The sequence below is a fragment of the Suncus etruscus genome, chromosome 13, assembly GCF_024139225.1.
Source record: "Suncus etruscus isolate mSunEtr1 chromosome 13, mSunEtr1.pri.cur, whole genome shotgun sequence".
Taxonomy (NCBI): domain Eukaryota; kingdom Metazoa; phylum Chordata; class Mammalia; order Eulipotyphla; family Soricidae; genus Suncus; species Suncus etruscus.
This window is the reverse complement of record NC_064860.1, coordinates 1,759,723-1,786,652: the sequence shown is the minus strand read 5'-3', so window position 1 is coordinate 1,786,652 and position 26,930 is coordinate 1,759,723. Positions and strand designations below refer to the sequence as shown.

General features: G+C 48.8%; 1 protein-coding gene and 1 non-coding gene across 2 annotated transcripts in view; both read right to left on the bottom strand.

The window, feature by feature from the left end:
* Positions 1-2,630: 2,630 nt before the first annotated feature.
* Positions 2,631-26,930, bottom strand: part of LMBR1 (limb development membrane protein 1) — a 71,343-nt gene continuing 47,043 nt past the window's right edge. The window contains exons 10-17 of the mRNA XM_049785278.1: positions 25,796-25,876; positions 23,261-23,337; positions 22,473-22,550; positions 21,361-21,434; positions 21,177-21,267; positions 19,594-19,660; positions 7,055-7,216; positions 2,631-3,259 (exon numbers count right to left, since the gene is read on the bottom strand). Of these exons, the coding sequence (XP_049641235.1) occupies positions 3,174-3,259; positions 7,055-7,216; positions 19,594-19,660; positions 21,177-21,267; positions 21,361-21,434; positions 22,473-22,550; positions 23,261-23,337; positions 25,796-25,876 (716 nt within the window). The 3' untranslated portion in view covers positions 2,631-3,173. The remainder of the gene's footprint in view (positions 3,260-7,054; positions 7,217-19,593; positions 19,661-21,176; positions 21,268-21,360; positions 21,435-22,472; positions 22,551-23,260; positions 23,338-25,795; positions 25,877-26,930) is intronic.
* Positions 7,452-7,555, bottom strand: LOC126026850 (U6 spliceosomal RNA). The gene has a single exon (XR_007502061.1). It is a non-coding gene; the product is annotated as a U6 spliceosomal RNA (small nuclear RNA).

Sequence of the window (26,930 nt, the reverse complement as noted above, 5' to 3'; positions counted from 1 at the left end):
CTGCTCCAGGTCTGCTCCAGAACCCAGGCTGCAGAGGTAGGGGGTGCTATATAGTCTCTGGGTTCGTTTGCAATGATGCAACGAACAATCTGCACATGAAATCTTTGTCTTCCAGGCTGTTAGTAATGAATTTTACTGAATGTTTAAAAAAAAAAGGACAAATTTAAAAATGTGGGACCAGAGTGATAGCATAGTGGTAAGGCATTTGCCTTGCTCGTGGCCAATAGAGGACGGACCCTGGTTCAAATCCCAGCATCCCATATGGTCCCCCGAGCCTGCCAGGAGTGACCTCTGAGCGCAGAGACAGGAGTAACCCCTAAGTGCCGCCAGGTGTGACCCAAAAACCAAAAGAAGAAAAAAGAAAAGGAAAGAACGTTTGCTAATTCTTCACATTCCAGAGTCGCGTTCTCAGAGCCTCCCACCCACTGGCAGGTCAAGGAATGACTCTGATGGGCTTGCCCAGTATTTGAAAGAATCAGAAAGATCCGGACATGTGGGCTGTGCTGACTACATAGGATGTGGTGGTGTGGCTCACCTGGTTCCAGCCACCGCACCACAGGCCCCCCGAGCATCCCCAGCAGCAGCCCCAAAAGCTGCTCAACACTCCAGGGCTGTTCCCAACACTGCAACATCGGGCTACAGTGACTGTTGGCATAGTGACAGAGGAAAACAGGACTGTCCTGGGGGCCTCTAAGCAGTGCTTGGGAGGCCACAGAAAACTAACAAGTCATCAGGAGGACGGTCCATATAGATGCTGACTGAGACGACAGCTGAACTCCGAGGAGTCTGTGCACTGAGCCAGGGCAGCAAACACATCATGTTAGCATACGCATGAGAACAGGTAGATGCTGGAGTGTGAACCAGACACCAATACTGGGTCAATCCACAGGAACTTGGATGTTCAGATACTCAGCAGCGACAGGGAGAGGTCCCCTCAGCCCTGCCCCAAGAGTCAGGATGTGGGGCGATAAACAGGTGCACACCTGTGCCCCTAAGCCATTTGTTCCTTCCCACAGGCTTCCCACAGGGTAAGAGGTGTGGGGGATGCAGCAGGGAAAGCCGGTCGCAATCTCCCTCTCCAGGCCCAGCCACGCAGACATTGGAAAGACCACAGCACATGAAATGACTTTGCAAGGCTTTAATGTCTGAGACATTTAAAAGGTCACACTCATGAGTGTCCATGGAAACAAGAGCCACAGCGGGCAACAAGGCGCTGTGGGCAGGCGTGCCTGCTACGTGGCCTGTGCCTCAGTGACATAAGGTCGTGAGGGGCCCCAGGTGACACATGGTCTCAGTGGCACAGACCCAGGGAGCACAGGTGGGCCACTGAGCAGCTCACTAGCACAGCTGGTACAGCAGCCTGAACCTGGGCAGCTACCACACAAGTAGGTGCCAGAGACTCCAGGAGTCCCGTGGTCCACCACGCACCACCCTCACCACCATACCCCACCTTCACCACCCTCGCCCACCACATGCCACCTCGGCTTCCATAGCAGGGAGTAGTAAGAACCTTCTGGGGTGCAGTGACAAAGGCTCCAAGTCCCACAGAACCATGAAATGTCACCAGGCTGGGTGAGGCAGTGCAGACATGTGGACAACGGCCCCAGGAGGGGAATGGCAGGAGTGCAGCGGCTGGCTCCATGCCCATGTCCACACAGAGGCACTCAGACTCCAGTTCCAGGCACCCAGACCCAGACTGGCACCGTGCCTGCCGGCCTTCAGAAGAGCCCTCCAAGTCGTCACAGCGCCTGGTGGAGGGGAAATCACTCGCCCTTTCTCCCTTTCTAGATTTCTCCTCCCTACCACCCTTTCTCTCTCCTCTCCTTCCCTCCCTCCCTTTTCTGTCCTTTTCTCCCTCCCCCTTCCCTCTCCTCTTTCATCCCTCCCTCCCTCCCTCCCCCCCCCCCCCGTTTCTCAGCAGGAATGTTCTAGCTCCTTAGAAGTCCTAAGAGGAGTAGGCAGAGACCCCAACCCCAATCGTCCCAAAGAGCCACGGGCACTGCCCTCAGCCCACCTCCATGTGTCTGACACGTGGGAAGCGCCTCTGGGTGAAGGGTCCACATGGGAAACTGCGGCGGCTCTCCCTGGCCATTTCCGGGGAAGCCTTCCAGTCTGGTTTCGTTCCATAGCTCCACCCCTGTGCCTAACCTGCCCTGGACACACTCAGCTTCCACTCGCTTCCACGGCAGACGCCTGGGCGAGTTCCTGATGTTCGGGTCCGACACCAAGCAGCAGTGTAGACTCTGGTAGGTGGCAGGCGTGCTGAGTCTGAGAACCTCACTTCACTCACGCAGGAGTGCGAGTGCCTGTGCCTGTGAGGAGCAGTCAGCCCGTGAGTCCGGTGAGGGCAGAGAATGCCTTCAGCCATTCAGCCAAGAGAGAGGATTGCTCCCTCCTGCAGAGTCCACAGACACGCCATGCAGCTCCTCTGGCAAACTCAGTCTGTGCTAGGCATGAAGGGATGCATCACCACTTCCTCACACACTAAGCTATGCCCCTGTTGTCCCTGGACAGGCCTGGTCGGGTCAGGGGTCCGGGGTCCAGGCTCAGAGCTTCTGCGAGCCTGAGTTCCCAGGCAGTCCAATGCAGGCTGAGCCGGAAGGAGGCACGGAACAGAAGCTGCACCCAGGTGGGGACATGAAACTGTAATGAGGTAAAGAGCCAGGTGCGTGCTGTTTTGAGAAACCAAGTGGACGAGTATCTGCGACCCTGCCACGAGCTACAGGGGACACAGTTCACCCACACGTGATGGGCAGGGCAGCGCACATTCCTGGGTTCTCGGCCCCACTCAGATCTCTGCGCTGGACTCCACGATCAGTGGCCAAGGGGACTCAGCCGCTGGGCTCTGGGCTCTCGTGACAATGATGAGGACCGTGATCCTCCACCGTGAGAGTTGTGGGTGCTCGGTGTTCCCAGGCCCACAGACATCACTCACTGCCCAGAAAGTCTCTCAAAGCCCATCTGTACTTCCTGGTGCAGCCAGCGTACAATGGAACGACTGTCACAGCACGTGGCCCTGGAACCCCAGAAATTGGGTCCTGTGCTCTTCAGACCCATGGCAAGGCCACCAACAAGCTCAGACCCTGGGGGTCTCAGGCACCGTCTGTGTAGCCCAAGCGGAGGGAGAGCACGAGGTGACAGGAACAGACACGTCCCTGGGACGCAGGGCCACCTCACAAGGCTTTCTGGTGCCCATTGACTGCAGACTTCGAGGTGTCTGAGTCCCGGGTAGGGTTCGAGAGCTGCAGTTTGCGGAGCCCTGCAGAGAAGGAAGAAGCAGTGAGTCACATGCACAGTGGGGACAGGGATGGAGCAGGTGATGCATGGAGGGGCAGGTCACACAGGCCCTCCAAGCCAAGGCACACACGTCACCTCAGCACCACATAATCCATCCTGGCCACATCACATGTGTGACCTCCGCACTGCAGAGGCCCTCCTGCCCACATGATATGTATCACCTCAGCATCATAACATTCCTCCCGACCATGTCACACATGCCACATCAGTGCCACACAGGCTCTCCCAGGCATGTCACGTGTTCCCTCAGACCACAACATTCCTCTGGCCACATTACGTGTCACCTCCAATAATGAGAAGGAGCCCACGGCAGTTGGCCCAGGGGTGTTGGCTCACACCTATAGCACAGTACCAAGGACTGAAGAATTCATTTCTGTAAGGAATAAATCTGGCTCACCCCAAAAACTCATACAGGCAAGAAATGTCTCCAATGAAACCCCAAAAGCCATGTGCCTGCCATCGGATAAGCTGCCGTCACTCAATACATACCAACAGCCTTCTCTGACTGTGCTCCCCATCTGCATGATTCCTCCCATGGCCCTGGGGATGTTCAGGGGACCTCACTGCCTGGGGCCAGGAATGCACATGCACATGGGAGGGCTGGCCTGGAAATAATGGACATGGACATGGACATGGAAGGACCAGTCTGGAAATCCCACCCCCTGGAGCCAGGGATACATGGTGTACAGTGGTGGTTACAAGAGCAAAAGCTGAAGAAAGTAGCAGAAAGTACTAGTAAGTAGCAATGTAGAATATGAGAAGAAAAAGAAAAGCAGCGATATGAAAGTAGCTGTTGCATATTCAAGAGTACTAGGAACAGAGCGACAGTAAGTCTAAGAGAAACCGTGAAAGCAGTAATAGAGAAATAAGAAAAAGTCAGCGTAACGGTGAGGAAAGTAACCAAGTAACAACAATAGACAGAGTGACCAATGTGATTGCTGGGGCAATCATCAGTATGGGAGAGACAAGTGTATAAAGGGAAAGTACTAGAGGAGACAGAGAGTATAAAGCAGGGGTCTCAAACTCGCGGCCCGCGGGCCGTTTGCGGCCCTCCGTACAACATTTTGTGGCCCGCAGCCGGCCTTCAAATATCACAGTATTCGCGATTATTCGCTTACCAAATAATCGCAATAAAAATCGCATTACTAAGAAAAAAATCACATTAAACATTCGCATACCCCAAGCAGTTCCGTTCGGGGTATGCAAATGTTTGATGCGATTTTTTGCGATTTTTTTCCTACTAATGCGATTTTTCATTGCGAATATTCGGTAAGCGAATAATCACGAATACTTTGCATCTAGCGCAGATGTCATTTCCATTGCTCCTGCCTGCTGTCCCTTGCATTATCGGAGGCCTAAGGGAGAGAAGGGAGACAAGTTTATTACAGGATTAGATTTTATCATACCTTCATCATCACTTCATCAAAGCCTGCAGTGAAGAGAAAGATTGATGACGAGCACAGACAAATTCAGGAAAAGTGGGAGATGCAGTATTTCTTTGTTGTCTTAGTTGCTCAGAGAAAGTTACAGTGCACAAGGAATACAACTTGAAACGCCATTATTCAACTAAACATGCTGAGGAATGTGCAAAATATCAAGGAAATGAGAGAGCCAAGCGGGTTGCCAGTCTTAAAGCATGTCTACTGAGGCAACAAGATTTCTTCAAGAAAGCAATCAAAGAGAATGTTGCATCAGTCGAAGCTAGTTACATGGTTAGTGAGATGATTGCTAAGGCAGGGAAACATTCACAGAAGGAGACTTTGTTAAAAAAAAAAAAATGCATGTAACAGGCTGCAAGTATTATCTGTCCAGAAAAGAAGGTCAGTTTAGCAAAATCAGCCTTTCTGCCAACAATGTGGCAGAGCGCATTTCTGACATGTCAAGTGACATTTATCATCAACTGTGTGAGAAAGCCAAATGTTTTGATGCATACTCAGTTGCTCTTGACAAGGCCACAGCTATAACAGACACTGTGCAGCGCACAATTTATGTCCGTGGTGTTGATTGCAATTTTGAATTGACAGAGGAGCTGTTCACAATAACTCCAATGCATGGCCAGACCACCACTAATGAGATATTTCAGCATCTGTGTGATGCCATTGAGAATGCAGGTTTGCCATGGAAGAGGTTTGTTGGAATAATAACCGATGGAGCGCCATCGATGACAGGGAGGAAAAATGGACTGGTAGCACTTGTTCAAAAAAACTTGAAGAGAAGGGTGTAGAGAAGGCCATTGATCTTCACTGCATTATCCATCAGCAGGCCCTTTGCAGTGAATGCCTGCCGTGTGACAATGTGATGTCTGTTGTGAAATGCATCAACCAAATCAGATCCAGGGGCTTATGCACAGGAGGTTCTGTGCTTTTTTAGAGGAAATGGAGTCAGAATATGGAGATGTGTTCTATTTCACTGAGGTACATTGGCTCAGCAGGGGAAATGTCCTGAAAAGATTTTTTGAGTTGAGAGAAGTGAAAGCCTTCATGAGAAGGATGAGAATGCTGTTTCTGAGTTGAGTGATCATAAATGGCTCATGGACTTAGCTTTTCTTGTTGACATCACACATAAGCTGAATGTACTAAACAAGATGTTACAAGGCCCGGGGCAGCTTATCAGTGCTGCCTATGACAAAACTCTCCACAAAACTTGCGTTATGGAAATCCCAGCTCTCTCAGACAAACCTTTGCCATTTCCCAGCATGCAAGGAGCTTGTGGATGCAGGCATACCGTTCAGTGGTGAGAAATATGTTGATGCTATTTTTAAGCTAGAGAAGAAATTTGATCACAGATTTGCAGACTTCAAAAAGCACAGAGCCACTTTCCAAATTTTTGTGGACCCCTTTTCCTTTGATGTGCAAGACGCCCCTCCTATGCTTCAAATGGAGCTCATTGACCTGCAATGCAACTTTGATCTCAAAGCCAAGTTCAGGGAGATTAGTGGAAAAGCAGACATGCAGGGGCAATTTTCTCAAAAATTGCCCCCCAGCTTCCCTGAGCTTTCCCGAATATTCAAGCGCACCATGGGCCTTTTTGGGAGCACATATTTGTGTGAAAAGTTATTCTCCACATTGGACTTCAATAAGTCAAAGTATAGGTCTAGACTTAATGATGATCATCTTCAAGCCATACTGAGGGTCTCAACTGCTTCCTCTCTAAAGCCAAATGTGGTTCAGATTTGTGAGAAGAAGCGCTGTCAAGTCTCTGGCAGCAAGGAATAGGCAAAAGATGCCATGTTCAGAAGAACTGTTTATGATCTTCACTCAATGTTCTATTCATGTTCAGATGAAATAATTAAAACTGTTAATAATGACGTTTGAGGACTTTTTTGTTTTGTGAAATCCCTTATGCGGCCCTGCCTCACCCCGACTTTGCCTCCTGCGGCCCCCAGGTAAAGTGAGTTTGAGACCCCTGGTATAAGGGGAAATGAGTGTAAGCAGGACAGTGAGTACAAGGGGAACAGTGACTGTAGGGACAGTGAACATAAGAAGACAGAGAGCACAAGGGAGAGTGAGTATAAGCAGGAGTGTAAAGAGGACAACAGCAGCGGCCCCTCGGACAACGAGTCTAAGCAAGCAGGCGAACACTCAGGGACGGTGACAGGCAGCAGCCAGGAGTGAGCAGTCAGTGGTGCCCAGCCCAGCAACTGTGGGCTCTCCGCTCTCAACTCCCTTCGGTGCTCTGCGGTCTTGCCCTACCCCTGCCCACCCCCAAGTCCTCACAAGGCTGCACCCTGGGTTGGTGCCCAAGTGCTGTGGCTCACCCAGGGCCCTCAGCAGCTCCTCCCGCACGGCGGATGTGAACTTTCTGATGAGACACAGCGTGGTGACAATGGCGAAGAGCAGGTTGTATGCCAGCACGATGTAGAAGTTTCCCAGCCAGTTGAACCTCCCAAAGTCTCCAAGCAGGTCGAAGCGTGTGATTCCTGCCCAAAACAGGTGATAGTGGCTCAGCGTGTTGCCTGCACGCACAAGGCACAGCAGAGGAGGTGGTATGTGGCCCAAGGTAAAACATGACTCTGTAGGACGCACCATCCCCCAGGCCTAAAAATGACCAGCTCTGTACCTATGGGCCCCTTCTCAGCAGGCAGAATGGAATCCCCCTACAGAATGGAATCTTGCACTCCTGCCCTCAGGAGCAGCCCCACAGGGCAGAAGTTCTGAAATGCACAGCATCAGGACTCGTGTGTCATCCTTGCGCAGGGGCCATGCTATTCTTCTCTGTATCATTCCAATTGTAGTACATGTGCTACTGAAGCGAGCACAGGACTTGTGAGGTAGGGCCCATAGCACCCCAGGACTGCAGGAAAGTGCCACATGGACAGAACCTCACGTGCGAGACAAACTAAGCAACTCGGGTCACCTGTCCTGACCCACACACCCACTGTCCCAAGCATAAGCTCCAGGGCCACCTCCCCAGAAACCAGGATTTGAGTCGAGGACTACCTGTAGCCAGCTATCCCCTTACAGTGACAGGAAACAAGCGGAACAGAAAAGGCCCCTTTTACAGGAGCCAGCAGGCCCAGAGCAGTGGGCAGTAGAGATAGGCCCAGCACAGCCTTTGGACACCCAACTCCAGAGTGTCCTGACTGAGGGAGCAGTGAGAGGGGAGCGCAGCCCAGGAGGCCTCCACAGGGTGGGGATGGGGGTGCTGAACTAGAACCAGGAGGAGCAGGATCTGGCCCAGACAGAACCTTGGCAAGGCCAAAGGTTCATGTAGACTCTAGGGAGAAAAGTATTACACACATACAAACACACAGAGCTATCACATGGGCACACACAAATATGCATGCACACAACAATGCTCACATCAAGATATGCATGTACACACATGCTGAGATCGATATGTGCGCACACAAATGTGCCTCCACACAATGCATGCATACACATGCTCACATATTCCTAAGGAGCTAGAACCCATAATAGCCCTGAACCCCACCTGGTGAGGCAAGCAGCGTGAATGGAAGTCTTTCTTTCAGAAAGACCTTCCTTCACAGGGAGCAAAGCTCATCACACCCCACCCCCCATCTCCATGAACGCTGGGTCCCAGTGGCAAATAACACTGAATGAATGAGGAAAGAAGCATGCTCATCCAAGAGAACCAGAGTTGTTTTTAATGCTTCTAGCTAAGCTTGCTTTCCAAATTTGGGTCCTGAGTAACTTACAAGTTACAGAAAGAATTTCAGGGTAATAAAAGTAACTAGATGCTGCCTACAAAAACACACATCTAAACAGTCAGAGCAAACATAGATTCAAAATAAAAGGTTGGAGGAAAATCAACCAAGCAAACAACTCCCTTAAAAAAGCTGGAGTATGGGGCCGGGAAGGTGGCGCTAGAGATAAGGTGTCTGCCTTGTAAGCGCTAGCCAAGGAACAGACCGCGGTTCGATCCCCCGGCGTCCCATATGGTCCCCCCAAGCCAGGGGCAATTTCTGAGCACTTAGCCAGGAGTAACCCCTGAGCGTCAAACGGGTGTGGCCCAAAAAAAAAAAAAAAAAAAAGCTGGAGTGGCCATATTAATATCAGATGACACAAACTTTAGATTCAGAAGTTATAAGGGACAAAAATGGTCATTTCGTACTAATCAAAGGATATGTACAGCAGGAAGAAATCACTCTCCTAAACATATATGCACCCAATGTGGGACCAGCAAAATATTTAATACAATTGTTGACAAATCTGAAAGAAGATATCAATGGCAATCAATAGTAGGAGACCTCAACACTGCCCTGCCACCCCTTGATAGGTCAACCAGGCTGAAACCCAACAAGAATATACTAGCTCTCATGGGCCCGGAGAGATAGCACAGCGGCGTTTGCCTTGCAAGCAGCCGATCCAGGACCAAAGGTGGTTGGTTCAAATCCCGGTGTCCCATATGGTCCCCCGTGCCTGCCAGGAGCTATTTCTAAGCAGACAGCCAGGAGTCACCCCTGAGCACTGCCGGGTGTGACCCAAAAACCAAAAAAAAAAAAGAATATACTAGCTCTGAAAAAAGACATGGAAGTGGATGTGTGTGTTGTGTGTGTGTGTACTCAACAAGAATATACTAGCTCTGAAAAAAGACATGGAAGTGGATGTGTGTGTGTGTGTGTGTGTGTGTGTGTGTGTGTGTGTGTGTGTGTGTGTGTAGGGCACTCCATCCCCAGAAACCTAGACCACATTCTTCTCCAATGCACATGGGTCATTCTCCAAGATGCCCTTCAACAGACAAATGGCTAAAGAAACTGTGGTACATATATACAATGGAGTATTATGCAGCCATCAGGAGAGATGAAGTCATGAAATTTTCCTATACATGGATGTACATGGAATCTATCATGCTTAGTGAAATAAGTCAGAGGGAGAGAGAGAGATGCAGAATAGTCTCACTCATCTATGGGTTTTAAGAAAAATAAAAGTCATCTTTGCAACAATCCTCAGAGACAATAAGAGTAGGGCTGGAACTTCCAGCTCACTTCATGAAGCTCACCACAAAGAGTGGTGAGTGCAGTTATAGAAATAACTACACAGAGAACTACCATAATCATGTGAATGAATGAGGAAACTGGAAAGCCTGTCTGGAGTACAGGTGGGTGTGGGTGGGATAAAGGGAGATTTAGGACATTGGTGGTGGGAATGTTGCACTGGTGAAGGGGGTGTTCTTTACATGACTGAAACCTAATCACAATCATATATGTAATCAAGATGTTTAAATAAAGGGAAAAAAAAAAGAATCGATACCCATTCTACAACTAGCTATACAGAGAGGGGATCACATATACTAGTACCCCGGGGGCAAAGGCAGGGGATATGGGATGCATGCGGGGAAGAGAGGTGGAGGGAGAACCCCACTGGTGACGACAGTCCCCCTGATTTAATGTCACATATGTACCTAAAATATTACTGTTAAAGATTTGTAATTCACTTTGATCAGAATAAAAATTATTAAAAAATGAAAATTCTTGGACTCTTATAATCTTCCACGGTTGAAGGAAGAGGATGTAGCATATCTAAACACCCCCATTACCATTGATGAAATTAAAATGGTAATCAAGTGTCTGCCCAAAAACAAAAGCCCAGGCCCAGATGGATTCACTAATGAATTCTTTCAAACTTTCCAAGAGGAACTACTACCAATCCTGGCAAGACTCTTTCATGAAATTGAACAAACGGAAACACTTCCAAATAGCTTTTATGAAGCCAACATCACCTTGATACCTAAACCAGACAGAGATGCTACAAAAAAAGAAAATTACAGACCAATGCCTCATTAAGAAGATCATCCACTACGATCAAGTAGGTTTCATCCCAGGAATGCAAGGATGGTTTAACATCCGTAAATCTATCAACATAATACACTACATCAATAACAAGAAAAATAAAAACCACATGATCATATCAATAGATGCAGAGAAAGCATTTGATAAGGTCCAACACCCATTCTTGATCAAAACTCTCAGCAAGATGGGAATGGAAGGAACCTTTCTCAATATAGTTAAGGCCATCTACCACAAGCCAGTGGCAAATATTATCCTCAATGGAGAAAAACTAAAAGCATTCCCTCTAAATTCTGGCACAAGACAAGACTGTCCTCTCTCACCACTCCTATTCAACATAGCACTAGAAGTACTTGCTATAGCGATTAGGCAAGAAAAAGATATCAAGGGAATCCAGATAGGAAAGGAAGAAGTCAAGCTCTCACTGTTTGCAGATGACATGATACTCTACTTAGAAAACCCTAAAGACTCTACCAAAAAGCTTCTAGAAACAATAGACTCATATAGCAAGGTGGCAGGCTACAAAATTAACACACAAAAATCAATGGCCTTCCTATACACCAATAGTAATAAGGATGAAATGGACATTAAGAAAACAACTCCATTCACAATAGTGCCACACAAACTCAAATATCTTGGAATCAACTTGACTAAAAATGTGAAGGACCTATACAAAGAAAACTATAAAACTCTGCTCCAAGAAATAAGAGAGGACACACGGAAATGGAAACGCATACCCTGCTCATGGATTGGCAGGATTAACATCATCAAAATGGCAATACTCCCCAAGGCATTATACAGATTTAATGCTATCCCTCTAAAGATACCCGTGACATTCTTCAAAGAAGTGGATCAGGCACTTTTGAAATTCATTTGGAACAATAAACACCCTCGAATAGCTAAAGCAATCATTGGGAAAAAGAATATGGGAGGAATTACTTTCCCCAACTTTAAACTGTACTACAAAGCAACAGTTATCAAAACAGCATGGTACTGGAATAAGGACAGGCCCTCAGATCAGTGGAATAGGCTTGAATACTCAGAAAATGTTCCCCAGACATACAAACACCTAATTTTTGATAAAGGAGCAGGAAATCCTAAATGGAGCAGGGAAAGCCTCTTCAACAAGTGGTGTTGGCACAATTGGATAGCCACTTGCAAAAAATTGAACTTAGACCCCCAGCTAACATCATGTACGAAGGTAAAATCCAAATGAATTAAAGACCTCGATATCAGACCCAAAACCATAAGATATATAGAAGAGCACATAGGCAAAACACTCCAGGACATTACAGGCATCTTCAAGGAGGAAACTGCCCTCTCCAAGCAAGTGAAAGCAGAGATTAACAGATGGGAATATATTAAGCTGAGAAGCTTCTGCACCTCAAAGGAAATAGCGCCCAGGATACAAGAGCCACCCACTGAGTGGGAGAAACTATTCACCCAATATCCAACAGATAAGGGGCTAATCTCCAAAATATACAAGGCACTGACAGAACTTTACAAGAAAAAAACATCTAATCCCATCAAAAAATGGGGAGAAGAAATGAACAGACACTTTGACAAAGAAGAAATACAAATGGCCAAAAGACACATGAAAAAGTGCTCCACATCACTAATCATCAGGGAGATGCAAATCAAAACAACGATGAGATACCACCTCACACCCCAGAGAATGGCACACATCACAAAGAATGAGAATAAACAGTGTTGGCGGGGATGTGGAGAGAAAGGAACTCTTATCCACTGCTGGGGGGAATGCCGTCTAGTTCAACCTTTATGGAAAACGATATGGAGATTCCTCCAAAAACTGGAAATCGAGCTCCCATACGATCCAGCTATACCACTCCTAGGAATATACCCTAGGAACACAAAAATACAATACAAAAACCCCTTCCTTACACCTATATTCATTGCAGCACTATTTACCATAGCAAGACTCTGGAAACAACCAAGATGCCCTTCAACAGACGAATGGCTAAAGAAACTGTGGTACATATACACAATGGAATATTATACAGCTGTCAGGAGAGATGAAGTCATGAAATTTTCCTATACATGGATGTACACGGAATCTATTATGCTGAGTGAAATAAGTCAGAGAGAGAGAGAAAATCGCAGAATTGTCTCACTCATCTATGGGTTTTAAGAAAAATGAAAGACATTCTTGCAATAATAATTTTCAGACACAAAAGAGAAAAGAGCTGGAAGTTCCAGCTCATCTCAGGAAGCTCACCACAAAGAGTGATGAGTTTAGTTAGAGAAATAATTACATTTTGAACTGTCCTAATAATGAGAATGTATGAGGGAAATGGAGAGCCTGTTTAGAGTACAGGCGGGGGTCAGGCGGGGAAGAGGGAGACTTGGGACATTGGTGATGAGAATGTTGCACTGGTGATAGGTGGTGTTCTTTACATGACTGAAACCCAAACACAATCATGTATGTAATCAAGGTGTTTAAATAAAAAAAAAAAAAAAAAAAACAGGGCCCGGAGAGATAGCACAGCGGCGTTTACCTTGCAAGCAGCCGATCCAGGACCAAAGGTGGTTGGTTCGAATCCCGGTGTCCCATAGGGTCCCCCGTGCCTGCCAGGAGCTATTTCTGAGCAGACAGCCAGGAGTAACCCCTGAGCACTGCCGGGTGTGACCCAAAAACCAAAACCAAAAAAAAAAAAAAAAAACAGGGCCCGGAGAGATAGCACAGCGGTGTTTGCCTTGCAAGCAGCTGATACAGGACCAAAGGTGGTTGGTTCGAATCCCGGTGTCCCATATGGTCCCCCGTGCATGCCAGGAGCTATTTCTGAGCAGACAGCCAGGAGTAACCCCTGAGCACCGCTGGGTGTGGCCCAAAAACCAAAAAAAAAAAAAAAAAAAAACGGGCCGGACAGTGGCACAGAGGTAAGGTGCCTGCCTTGCCTGTGCTAGCCTTGGATGAACCACGGTTCGATCCCCCGGTGTCCCATACAGTCCCCCAAGCCAGGAGCGCAGGAGCGACTTCTGAGCGCATAGCCAGGAGTAACCCCTGAGCGTTACCGGGTGTGGCCCAAAAACCAAACCAGGGGCTGGAGAGAGAGCCTGGAGGTAAGGCGCCTTCCATGCAAAAGGACAGTAGTAAATAGTAAATGGGTTCGAATCCCATATGGTCCCCCAAGCCTGCCAGGGGTGATTTCTGAGCGTAGAGCCAGGAGTAACCTCTGAGCACTGCCGGGTGTGACCCAAAAGCCAAAAGCCAAAAAAAAAAAAAAAAAAAAAAAAAAGACCTCTCATCAGGATAGGAATGGAAGAAACTTCCATATAGTCAAAGCCATTTAACACAAGACAATGGCAAATATTATTCCTAATGGTGATAAACTAAAAGCCTTTCCTCCAAAATCTGGTACAAGACAAGGCTATCCTCTCTCACCCTCCTATTCAACATAGTGCTGCAAGTTCTTGCCATAGCAATTAGGCAAGAAAAAGATATCAAGGGCATCCAGTTAGGAAAGGAAGAAGTCAAGCTCCCACTGTTTACAGATGACATGATAATATATCTAGAAAACCCTAAAGACTCTATCAAAAAGCTTCTAGAAACAATAGATTCATATAGCAGGCTACAAAATTCATATGGCAGGCTACAAAATTAACATGCAAAAGTCAATGGTCATCTTATACACCAATAATGATAGAAAAGAAATGGACATTAAAAAAAATCCACCCCATGGGCCCGGAGAGATAGCACAGCGGCGTTTGCCTTGCAAGCAGCCGATCCAGGACCAAAGGTGGTTGGTTCAAATCCCGGTGTCCCATATGGTCCCCCGTGCCTGCCAGGAGCTATTTCTGAGCAGACAGCCAGGAGGAATCCCTGAGCACCGCCGGGTGTGACCCAAAAAAAAAACTAAAAAAAAAAAAAAAAAATCCACCCCATTCACATTAGTGCCACACAAACTCAAGTATCTTGGAGTCAACTTAACTAAAGACGTGAAGGACCTATACAAAGAAAACTACAAAAAACTGCTTCAAGAAATAAAAGAGGGCACAAGGAAATGGAGACACATACACTGCTCATGGATTGGCAGGATTAACACCATTAAAATGGCAATATTCCCCAAAGCACTGTACAGATTTAATGCAATCCCTCTAAGGATACCCATGGCATTCTTCAAAGAAGTAGATCAAACACTCCTAAAATTCTTTGGAATAATAACTCCCACGAATAGCTAGAGCAACCCTTGGGTAAAGGAGTATGGGAGGCATCACCTTTCCCAACTTTAAATTGTATTACAAAGCTATCATCCTTAAAACAGCATGGTATTGGAATAAAGACAGACCCTCAGATCAGTGGAATTGACTTGAGTGTTCAGAAAATGTTCCCCAGACATACAATCAGTTAATCTCTGATAAGGGGGCAAGAAATCCAAAATGGAGCAAGGAAAGCCTCTTCAACAAGTGGTGTTTGGGCAACTGGTCAGCCGCTTGCAAAAAAGCAAACTCAGACTTCCATCCAACACCATGCACAAAGGCCAAATCCAAATGGATTAAGGACCTGGATATTAGACCTGAAACCATAAGATATATTGAACAACAAATAGGTAAAACACTCCATGACATTGAGACAAAAGGCATCTTCGAGTCAGAAACAGCACTCTCCATACAAGTGAAAACAGATAAAAACAGATAAAAACTATATTAAGCTGCGAAGCTTCTGCACCTCAAAGGAAATAGTGCCTAGGATACAAAAGCCACGTACAGAATGAGAGAAACTATTCACCCAATACCCGTCAGACAAGGGGCTAATATCTAAGATATACAAATTACTGATAATCGAACTTAACAAGAAAAAACATCTAACCCCATCAAAAAATAGGGAGAAGAAATGAACACTTTCTCAAAGAAGAAATACAAAAGGCCAAAAGGCACATGAAAAAATGTTCCACATCACTAATCATCAGGGAGATGCAAATCAAGACAATGAGGTACCATCTCATGCCACAGAGACTGGCACACATCACAAAGAACAATAAGTGCCGGCGGGGATGTGGGGAGAAAGGAACTCTCATTCACTGCTGGTGGGAATGTCTAGTCCAGCCCTTATGGAAAACAATATGGAGACTCCTCAAAAAGGTGGAAATTGAGCTCCCATATGATCCAGCTATACCACTCCTAGGGATATACCCTAGAACAGTGGTCGGCAACCTGTGGCTCACAAGCCACATGTGGCTCTTTACACTTTTAATTTGGCTCTTCTGTGTGCCGGGCAGGACTCTGGTCCTAGCTTCTGTCAGTGCGCACCCTGTGTGGCTCTCAAAATAAATTTCAATCGTGGTTTTGGCGAGATTTGGTGCAGTTGAAAAAAAAAGGTTGCTGACCACAGCCCTAGGGAACACAAAAATGCAATACAAAAACCTCTTCCTCACATCTATATTCATCGCAGCACTATTTACAATAGCCAGACTCTGGAAAAAACCAAGATGCCCTTCAACAGATGAATGGCTAAAGTAACTGTGGTACATATGTACAATGGAGGGCCCGGAGAGATAGCACAGCGGCGTTTGCCTTGCAAGCAGCCGATCCAGGACCAAAGGTGGTTGGTTCAAATCCCGGTGTCCCATATGGTCCCCCGTGCCTGCCAGGAGCTATTTCTGAGCAGACAGCCAGGAGTAACCCCAGAGCATCGCCGGGTGTGGCCCCAAAACCATATGTACAATGGAATATTATGCAGCCGTCAGGAGAGATTAAGTCATAAGTGAAATAAGTCAGAGGGAAAGAGAGAAATACAGAATAGTCTCACTTATCTGTGGGTTATAGAAAAATTAAAGACATTATTGTGATAATGCCCAGAGATGAGGGCCGGAAGGACCCTCATCACAATATGAAACTCACCTCAAAAAGAGGTGAGTGCAATTAGAGAAATAATCCAGTAACAACTACCATGACAATGTTAATGAATGAGAGAAGTAGAATGCCTGTTTCGAATACAGGCAGGGGGTATGGGAGGAGGGAGATGGGGGCATCGGTGATGGAAATGTTGCAGTGGTGAAGGGGTGTTGTTTTAGCGACTGAAGCCCAACTACAGTCATGTGTGTAATCACTATGTTTAAATAAAGACATTAAAGAAAAGAAAAGGAGAAAGAAAAAAAAGTAACTAGAAAATACATCACTAAAAACTGTAAATTGTTCTTGCCAATTCTGTTGGCTGCACATGTGAGAGGACAGGAAGTTCCTGGGGGCTCTGAGATCTCAGTGCTGGCCACAGACACAGGTGCTGTGGACAGCTTGAGTTCAGGGCATGGAGATATCATAGCACCCAGGTCTCGGCCACAGACCCCAACTCAGTTTAGAGATGGTCTGAACCAGCCCTGCTGCCAGGGTCCCCATTGGAAAGGGCCACACGGGACCGCTGTGACATCAGCATTATCCTGTACTCCAACTCCTCAAAGCCAGGCTGGCTGGGGTGGGCGAGTGTGAGTGCTCAGCTCCCTCCTAGGACTCCCCTCTGGGCCCCAAGCTATGTGCCCAGAAGACCTGGTGCTATGAGCCCACGGACAGGAGACTGCGTGTGTCTTTCTCCACCTAGTGGTGCTCAGGGCCATGCAATGCTTGTGTAGGGAGCCTGGCTCCGTCCTTTGAGCGCCCTTGGGACAAAGGTTCCAGATGAGATGAGAACCTACTGGAAGAACCACTTTCCCTCCAGGCTCACTTTTTAGGATGCTTGCCACAGGGTGGGGAGGGGACAAGGCCAGGAAAGAGATGGCTAGGACAATGACAGGGGAACATGGTCATGGTGAGTTCAGCTGAGAAGCGGGTTCTGAAAAAAGGTCCCATGAGAGGCATGATTCCCCCCTCGGGAACAGACTGCAAACTGCAGTGCCCACGAGGAAAAGGGGGGAAAGAAAAGTATATGCCATTGAGGCAGGTGCAAATGGGAGGGACCTGGGTGGCAAAAAAAATAAGAGTGGGGCCAGAGAGATAGCATGGAGGTAGGGTGTTTGCCTTGCATGCAGAAGAACGGTGGTTCGAATCCCAGCATCCCATACGGTCCCCTGAGCCTGCCAGGAGTAACCCCTGAGTGCTGCCAGAACTGACCCAAAAACGAGAGAGAGAGGAGAGAGAGGAGAGAGAGAGGAGAGAAAAGAGAGAGGAGAGAGAGAGAGAGAGAGAGAGAGAGAGAGAGAGAGAAGAGAGAGAAGAAGAGGAAGAAGAAGAGGAAGAAGAAGAAGAGGAAGAAGAGGAAGAGGAGGGGGAAGAAGAGGAAGAGGAAGAGGAGGAGGAGGGGAGGGGTAAGGGAGGGGGAGAGGAAGAGGGAGAGAATCCACCAGGCACTTATGTATGTGGCTCCAGTCCAGCAGAACGTGAGGCCTTGGGAGCTGGTGCCAAGCCCTCGCCCCATGACACGCCTCCAGAGCTGTCCCCCAGCCAGCCCACTGTACCCTTCCTTGCTCCTCGGGCACAGGGGACGCCCCTGGTCTGTGTGAGGGAGCGCGAGGCCCATCCCCCTCTGCTCATGCTCGAAACCCGTCTGCAGGGCAACCCAAACCTGCCTCCCCAGGCCGGGCTTCGGGGCACCCCGCGTTCTAGCTCCTCAGGAATTCTAAAGAGTTAACAGAGGAGTCACAAAGCAACTAAACAGTTTGCCTTTCCCATCATCAGGAGCTAAAGCTCTCCTTTCGGCAGAGAGATGTGCTTTTCTCAACGCTGTGAAAGGCCCCTATGACTCTGTTGAGCGTGTTTCTTTCTTTTCATCTATTCAGAGCCGCTGGGCAGAACCCGGAGCGCAGGCGCGGTGCCGGCGAGGCCTGACTCACTGTACCCTAATGCGCCCCGTAATCCTGTTTGAACAGCTGGGCCCAGGCATTTGTTAGCTGCATTCTAATTGTTCATCTCGCTTTTTTCCCTCCTTTTTATTTATCTCTATGGCAAACGGCTCGGGAATTTAATTTGTTGATCTTCAAAAAGTAAATTTTGACTAGTGTTTTCTTTGTATTGAAACTATACTCGGCATATAATTTTCTTTCAAAAAATCAGTATATCATACTATTAGCAACTAATCTTCACAGAGCATCCTAGGTTCATAGATGAGAAAGAAAATGGCAACGCAGCTGTATCACAGGGACATGACTCCTTGGGCTATCATAATACTGGGATAACATTTAGCTACAAATCAGGTTTCCAAAGTGCCTCCTTGGGCACTCTCCAGATTAGCGCCCCACAAGCAGATGTCAGAACAATGACGTGTCCTATGAAGTGGCACAAAGGCAAGAAGCGCTCAGCAAACGCGGTGTGCGGCTCCCTCCTGTCTACACGGACATCCCACGTTCCTTGCAGCCTGGACTTCTCCATGAGAGCCGCCTTTCTTCTCCCGCCTGCGCCCAGATGGCGGCCTCCCCACCAACAAAAGAGACCAGGGGTGGGCCAAATGGCACCTGGGGGCCCGAGAAATCCCGCCAGGAGCCAATGCTGTGCTGAGGGGCACTGCAGATCCAAATCCGGAGAAGGGAATGGACCCGACCAAGGGTGATCTCTGGCAGGATGTTCAGCTAACAGCAGGGCCATGGCCTGCACCAGCCCAGCTCCCCAAGGACAGGAAGGCTTGGCCTTCATGGCTAAGTTCAACAATCAAATGATCAAACACTCACACTAGCACAGAGTGGGCACACAAGGAAGGCAAAAGGGTGCCTCTTCCACAGTGTGAGGGCATCGAGCTGACGGGGTGCCCTGGTATAGGAGCTCAGAGCTGACAGGGTCCCCCAGTGTTGGGGCTCAGAATGCTGACTGCTCCTCACAGACAGAGGCGCCCCATAGCAGTGTATCTGAGCCACATGCTAAACGATATTATTGAAAGCTTGGCTTTACTTTTTTCAGACTTTCCATGAGTTTCCTCTCCTGTCCCCTTCCTGGAGATGGACCAGCATGTTCCTTTCTGGCCGGAAGGAACATTCTAAGGAGCTTCCACGGGAGGGAACCAATGGCTTCAGCTACCAAGGACAGATTCAGAGAAGGGTTCAGAGAGAGGGGTGCTGGGAACCCCCGATACTGAGGCATAAGCTCTGCCATGCAGGCCAATGACTTACCCAAAGTCCTTGACATGACAGGCAGTGCTGAGCTGAGTACCAGGATAGACACGCAGTTCCCGATGATCTACAGGAGGGGGGGGAGGGGACGACAGAGCAGTCACACAAGGGAGGCAGGATGCCTGCACTCAGGGACATTCAGGGACACGAGTGATACGGCCACCCTCATGAAGGCATTCACTGTGGACCTAAGAGAGCACTAGCTCTCTCTTGGCACATGAAAACCATGAGCAGTGTCTGTCAGGGACCTGAGAGCACTAACCATGCACTTGAAACATGAGCACTGTCTTTTGGAACCTAAGAGAGTACTGAGCTAATCACGAGCAAAGAGAAGTCAAAGCAGAAACCACAGGCCCGGAGAGATAGCGCAGCGGTGTTTGCCTTGCAAGCAGCCGATCCAGGACCAAAGGTGGTTGGTTCAAATCCCGGTGTCCCATAGGGTCCCCCGTGCCTGCCAGGAGCTATTTCTGAGCAGATAGCCAGGAGTAACCCCTGAGCACCGCCGGGTGTGGCCCAAAAACCAAAAACAAACAAACAAACAAACAAACAAAAAGCAGAAACCACAATTCAGCAGGTACATTTCCTCCCTCCTGAGGTGCTGTAAAAGCTCAGTCCGCCAGAGAAGGACCAAGCTGTTTCCAGTCTCTAACAGGACAGTTGGGTCTCTCCAGCTGCAGGGCAGGCAGGGGAGATAACAGGTGTACGGGAGAACTCATCCTCCAGCACTTCCAAGTGTCTCCAGGGATAAGAGCACCTATGGGATACCTACTCCTAATGGTTAATGAGCGGTCTCAGCATTCTGCATGGTCCCTGAACTCAAGGATCCCTGAGCAGAGCCAGGAGTGAGTCCTGAGCACCATTGGGTGTGGTCCCCAAACCAACAATCAATTCCATCTAAATAAAACATTGAACCACGGGGCCGGAGAGATAGCATGGAGGTAAGGCGTTTGCCTTTCATGCAGGAGGTCACCGGTTTGAATCCCGGCACCCCATATGGTCTCTGTGCCTGCCAGGAGCAATTTCTGAGCCTGGAGCCAGGAATAACCCCTGAGCACTGCCGGGTGTGACCCAAAAAACAAAAACAAAAACAACAAAAAAACATTGAACCAACTTAAAAATCAAAAAGATGGAGGGGCTGTAGTGGTGGCACAAGTGGTAGGGCATCTACCTTGCATGTGCTAGCCTAGGACGGTCTGCAGTTCGATCCCCCGGCGTCCCATATGGTCCCCCAAGCCAGGAGCGATTTCTGAGCGCATAGCCAAGAGTAACCCCTGAGCATCACCGGGTGTGGCCCAAAAACCCCAAAACAAACAAACAAACAAACAAGCTGGAAGCCCAGCCTCTAGTTCTCAGGGCCAAAGTGTCCTGTGCTTTCCCCAGGGTCAGGAGGCCTGGCATGCGGGTGAGAGTGAAGCCTGTGCAGGACAAAAAGGGGAGTCCAAGCTCCAAGCAGTCCCTCTCCATGGGGCACCTGGGGGTTATTCTGGGCCACACAAAATGCCCAGGGCCGAGACAGGATGTGTGCTGGGCTGAATGAGGAGAGGCTAGGAAGGCGCCACCCACAATCACTGCATTGCCCTTACCTTGGTCATAGTCGTATCATCCTTCCTGGGCATGAAGCTTCTGAAGATGCGAAGACTGTAGAAGCCAACCACCGAGGACACCATCAGGTAGCTGGGAGGGTGGGTAAAGGGCGAATTCTGCCACGTATGTGTCCCCCGAAACCCCTGTGGGCCCACAAGAAGCAGAGTGGCCCAGAAAGGATACAAAATCAAGATGATCTCCAGGGCAGCACCCACAAAACCAAATGCAGAGAGAGATGCACTTCCTATGCCTGGGCCCTGCAGGAGAGACACACACCTTAGAAACCTAGCCCCGCCACACCAGACCGTCCCCACACCACGGCAGTGGCATTCACAGAGCCTGTCGCTGACCCACCCATGTCCATTTCAACCTGCTCCAATCCCTTCCCACTGACGGCAGACACCAGGTAAGGGTGCCTCAGAGCAACCTAGACATGTTCACTGCTAAATCCCACAGAATACTTCCTGTGGATATTTGCGGGACAGAACTACAGCCACAGGTCATCACCCATAGCTGCTCACTTAAGCAACACAGCCCAGGCCGGCCACATAGAAGGTATATGGTCCAGGCTGGCCACGCAGGAGGGACATGGTCCAGACCCGCCAGAGAGGAGGAACATAGGCCAGCCAAGCAGGAGGGATGCAGCCCAGGCCAGCTATGCAGAAGGGACCACAGTCCGTGTTTCTTCCACCAGTGGGCCATGGGAATCAAGTGTCAAATCAGAACGGACAGGGTGTGGTATCCAATTTCTTTTGAAATGTGGCATAAAAATTGCCCTGATGGGGCCGGAGAGATAGCATGGAGGTAAGGCGTTTGCCTCTCATGCAGGAGGTCATCGGTTCGAATCCCGGCGTCCCATATATGGTCCTCCCGTGCCTGCCAGGAGCAACTTCTGAGCCTGGAGCCAGGAATAACCCCTGAGCACTGCCGGGTGTGACCCAAAAACCACAAAAAAAAAAAAAAAAAAAAAAAATTGCCCTGAGCATTGTGCCTATTCTCAAAGTCTATGCTGACCCAGAATTTAGGAGGGATCTGAAAAAGGAAATGATTCCTTAATAAAGCCAAAAGGCAGAGGCACTCCTGTCTGAGGAAGATCAGACTGTGCCTGACATTGGCAAGCTCACCGCCAGCTGCAGCCACTCGGACACTGGGGTCTGCATCCTGGGCATGTCTCCAGTGGGTGGTGAGGACAGGGCCCGAAGAGGTCAGACTTGGGGAAACTGGACCCACATAGCACAGTTTCTGGCCACACTGGCCAGGCCCTGTCTTGAGTCACCCCCACGCTGCCCCCTTACCCGCGAGCCCTTTGGCAGGGCAGTTTCATCCACCAGCAGATACAGGATGTTGCAGGCCACCAGGAGGACCGAGATGGTCTGTGAGGCAAAAGGCGGCGTCAGCTGCAGTGTGTCCAAGAGGGAGGACCATGCCCTGAGAGGGAGAATCATGCCCCAAAAAGAAGGGCCATGCTCTCAAGGAGGGCTGCCCTGAGGAGAGGGAGGGTCGTGTCCGGAAAGGGAGGACCATGTCCCCAAGAGGGAGAACTATGCCCCTGAGAGGAAGGATTATGCTTCCAAAGAGCAGGAGGACTGCTCAGCAGGAAAGGAGGGACCATAGTATACACTACAAGGAGGAACACTACAGGAGTGGGAGGACCGTGTTGCTCAAGAGAGGCTCAAACTGCAGAAGAGAATCACGTGAAACAAGGGGAGGAATCAGACAACAGGGAGAGGATGGTATCACACTAGAGGAGGGAGGACCCGGCTACAGGAGGAAAGAACCACACTGGAGAGAAAGAAGGCTATGGTGCAGGGGGGAGACCACAATGCAGAGCCCAGCAGGAAGTGCTGCGCATGCTTCGACGCACCACCAAGTCCTGAGGGGCATGAGACCGAGACCCCCATGCTGGCCATCCCGGGAGTTGCTCTTGGCCCAGGGACCCCAACACTGAGCCAATGGGGTGCTAGGTGGGCAGCCACAGACCAACCCAGGCACAGGCCATATCCCCTTGGGCTCAGTGACCATCCGGCAATACTCAGGCAAACAGGAAATGACACGCTTGACTTCACTGGGCAGATGAACTCACCGTCTCGATGAGGAGGAGGACCATGACGGCTGGGTACCCCAGATTCCGCTCCCATACTGAAGCCTTCTTCCGCCTCTCTGTTAGGGGGGAACCAGACACAGCAGAGGTTCAGCAATGTCCAGATGTGCACCTCAAACTCACAGGTGCAATCCAAATTCATAGGCACACCCCAAATTCACAGGTACAATCTCCATTTTGTTGTTAAATTTTGGGTTTTGGTTTTGGGGCCACACTTGGTAGTACACTCAGGGATCACTCCAGGCAGAGCTTAGGCTCCAAGAAGAGCCTATATGGTGCTAGGGTTCGAGCCAGCTCAACCACATGCAGGCGAGCACCCTCCCCACTCGTCCATGACATCAGTGATGTTACAGTTAGGATCTTTGTCAAGAATCAAAACTTTTCATTTTCTTCAATCAGCTATAAAAACCTGTTTACAAAGGGCTAGCACTGTTACATCATTACATTACACAGCTCAATCTTCTTCGGCTATTACTGGACTCTGCAAAGACATTTGCCTGCTTTTGGTTTTTAGGAACAGAGAAAGTATGGCTTGGGAGCAGGTGCGTAGGGCATGGGCGCCAATTCCTGGAGCCAGCAGAGGATTTCTTCTGAGAACGCAGTCTGTTCCAAAAGGCTTTTGAGCAATGTGAAAGGAGTGTCTTGTCTGGCTCTGTGCTTATGGAAGCGTTGGAGCCACTACTGGCCCAGACACATGCACTGTTAACAACCACATGGGACATCTACAGCTGACTCAGAAGATGGAAGCAGAGAATGAAGAACCACGAATCAAACCCAAACCAACTCCTAAGGCCACAGGCATTGCCTTCCTGCCATCCCAACGCAAAGCATTGCTAGCCTCAGCCGCGAACAGTAATGATCCCTGTGTGAGGGGATCTGAGTCACTGAAGGCCGAGCTCATCCTGAATAGAAAGCTGCCATGCACCCCATGCTAGCCACAACCCCTCATGAGGGCACATGGCGCCCAGATGGGCAGGAGCAGTGGGTCCAGGACTCCACAGTATAGGGGTACAAGCAAGCAGATGGTGGGGTGAGAGAGAAGGAAAGGGGCCTGAGGGCACTGAGGTGGGTAAGAGAGAAGGTAGGAGGGCAAAGATACATGGCATCAATTGAAACTGTTTCATTTTCCAAAGGGGATAGCCACACCAAGTATAAGAGACAGGCAGGGAGCATGAAAGCAGGGCTCAGAACCAGGTAACAGTGGGGTCTGAGGAAGGGGTGTAGGAGGAGGGTCCCCAAATGCAAAGGTACAGCCAGAAATGAGTCCAACAAGAAGGAAGGATGGAGCCAGGGTGATGAGGACAGATGGCCTTGGAAGGGGCAGAGAGAGACAAGGATCAAACATTCCCCAAACAGGAACATGGCTGACCAGAGAAATCATAAAAGAAAGAATAGGAAGAAGCAAGGAGAGTCCAAGACACAACCATTTCAGGTACAGTCATCTCAGACCCAGCTGTGAGCAGGAGGAGTATTCAAGACACAGCTCAAGATACAGCCATCTCAGGTACAGCTGTAATCAAGTCCAGCCATTTCAGACACAGTTATCTAACTAATGTCCCAGATACAACCATAGGTACAGCCATCTCATGTACAATGATATTAGCCATCTCATATACAGCCATCTCAGAAACAGCTGTCTCAGGTACAGCCAGGTCAGGTTAAGACAGTACAAAAGAATAGAGGAGGCCGGAGTGGTGGCTCAGTGGTAGGCCATTTATTTGCCTTGTGGCTAACCTAGGATGGATCTCGGTTTGATCCCCCAGCATCCCATAAGGTCCCCCTAGCCAGGAGTGATTTAACCTCTGAGCGTCACCGAATGTGACCCAAACCCCCCCTCCAAAAAAAGCATAAAGAGAACTGCTAGAATGAAACTGGTGAAAATATAAAGAGTTCTTAAATTAGGGAGTGGGGGGGGGGGTGTCCACACCAGCAGCACTCAGAAATCGCTCCTGGAAGGCTCAGGGTGGGGGGGCCCAATATGGGATACCGGGAATTGAACCAGAGACTGTCCAGGGTTGGCCGCATGCAAGGCAAATGCTCTACCGCTATGCTACTGCTCTGGCCCCAAGATTTCTTAAATTTTTGTTTTGTTTTGGTTTTGGGTCACAGGCAGCGGCGCTCGGGGGTTACTCCTGGCTCTGTGCTCAGAAGTTGCTCCTGGCAGGTTCAGGGGACCATATGGGATCCGGGATTCGAACCGGGGTCTGTCCTGTGTTGGCCGCATGCAAGGCAAAATGCCTTATCACTGTGCTATAGCTCCGGCCCCAAGATTTATTAAATTTTTAAATATTTCAAGCAAATAAAAGTTTTAAGGAGGGGCGGAAGAGATAACATGAAGGTAAGGCGTTTGCCTTTCATGCAGAAGGTTAGTTGCTCGAATCTCGGAATCCCATATGGTCCCCCGAGCCTCCCAGGAGCGATTTCTGAGCATGGAGCCAGGAGTAACCCCTGAGCGCTGCTGGGTATGACCCAAAAACAAACAACAAAAACAAAAAGAATAAAGAAAAATAACTGTACCTAATTTTGTCTTCAGTGTCTTTACATTTTCAAGTTCTTGTTCCAACTCTGTTAAGTTGTATTCCACAGATGAAGACAGTCCTATGAAAACAAAAGTGTCTTAGATGTGTGGCTGCAGGATTAATGGGAGACAGCAGGCAGCACTCAGAAAACAATGGTTCTAGCCCTAACATTCGGGAACAAGCAAACCTGCGGCATCATCCACTGGAATACCTGCTAACCGCTCACAACCTCAGGCTCCAGCTCTTACTGAGTAAATACAATGTGCTGCCTCAAAAATTTCTCGCGTTGATGTAAAACTATGTTGCTCCTTGCAGATGGGCCTTTGCTCAACAGCTCTATTGCACGCCTAGGCTGACAGACACATCAAGGACCACACACAGGAATATGTCACACACACACAAACATACAGACACACATCATCATCATCATCATCATCATCATCATCACAAACATCAGAGTAAGGGCCAGGACACCCACCCTTGCTGACACCACTGGTCCTCCACAACAGGAAAGGACATGCGCCCACTCATAATGGCAGCAACTGTAAATAGATGTCCCTCGGTTTATTCTGCCCCAATAAATTAGTGATAAAATCATTGCTCTAAATATTTAAAATGCATCCAGAGGACTGGAGCGATAGCACAGTGGTAGGGCATTTGCCTTGCATGCAGTCAACCCAGGACAGACCCCGGTTCAAATCCCAGCATCCTATATGATCCTCTAAGCCTTCCAGGAGCAATTTCTTTTTTTGGGGGGGGGGGCACACCCATTTGATGTTCAGGGGTTACTCCTGGCTACGCACTCAGAAATCGCCCCTGGCTTGGGGGGACCATATGGGACTCCGGGGGATCGAACCGCAGTCCGTTCCTTGGCTAGTGCTTGCAAGGCAGACACCTTACCTCTAGTGCCACCTCGCCGGCCCCAGGAGCAATTTCTAAGTATAGAGTCAGGAGTAACCTCTGAGTGCCATTGGGTGTGACCCAAAAACCAAAAAATAAAATAAAATAAAAATAAATAAAATATATGCTTTAAACCAATGAAGGGTTGTCAGAGGTGAAGTGAATGGCAGACCTTGCAGCCACTTGGTGTGAGAAGACATCTCCTGTTCACTGTGCTTGCAATAAAAACTTTT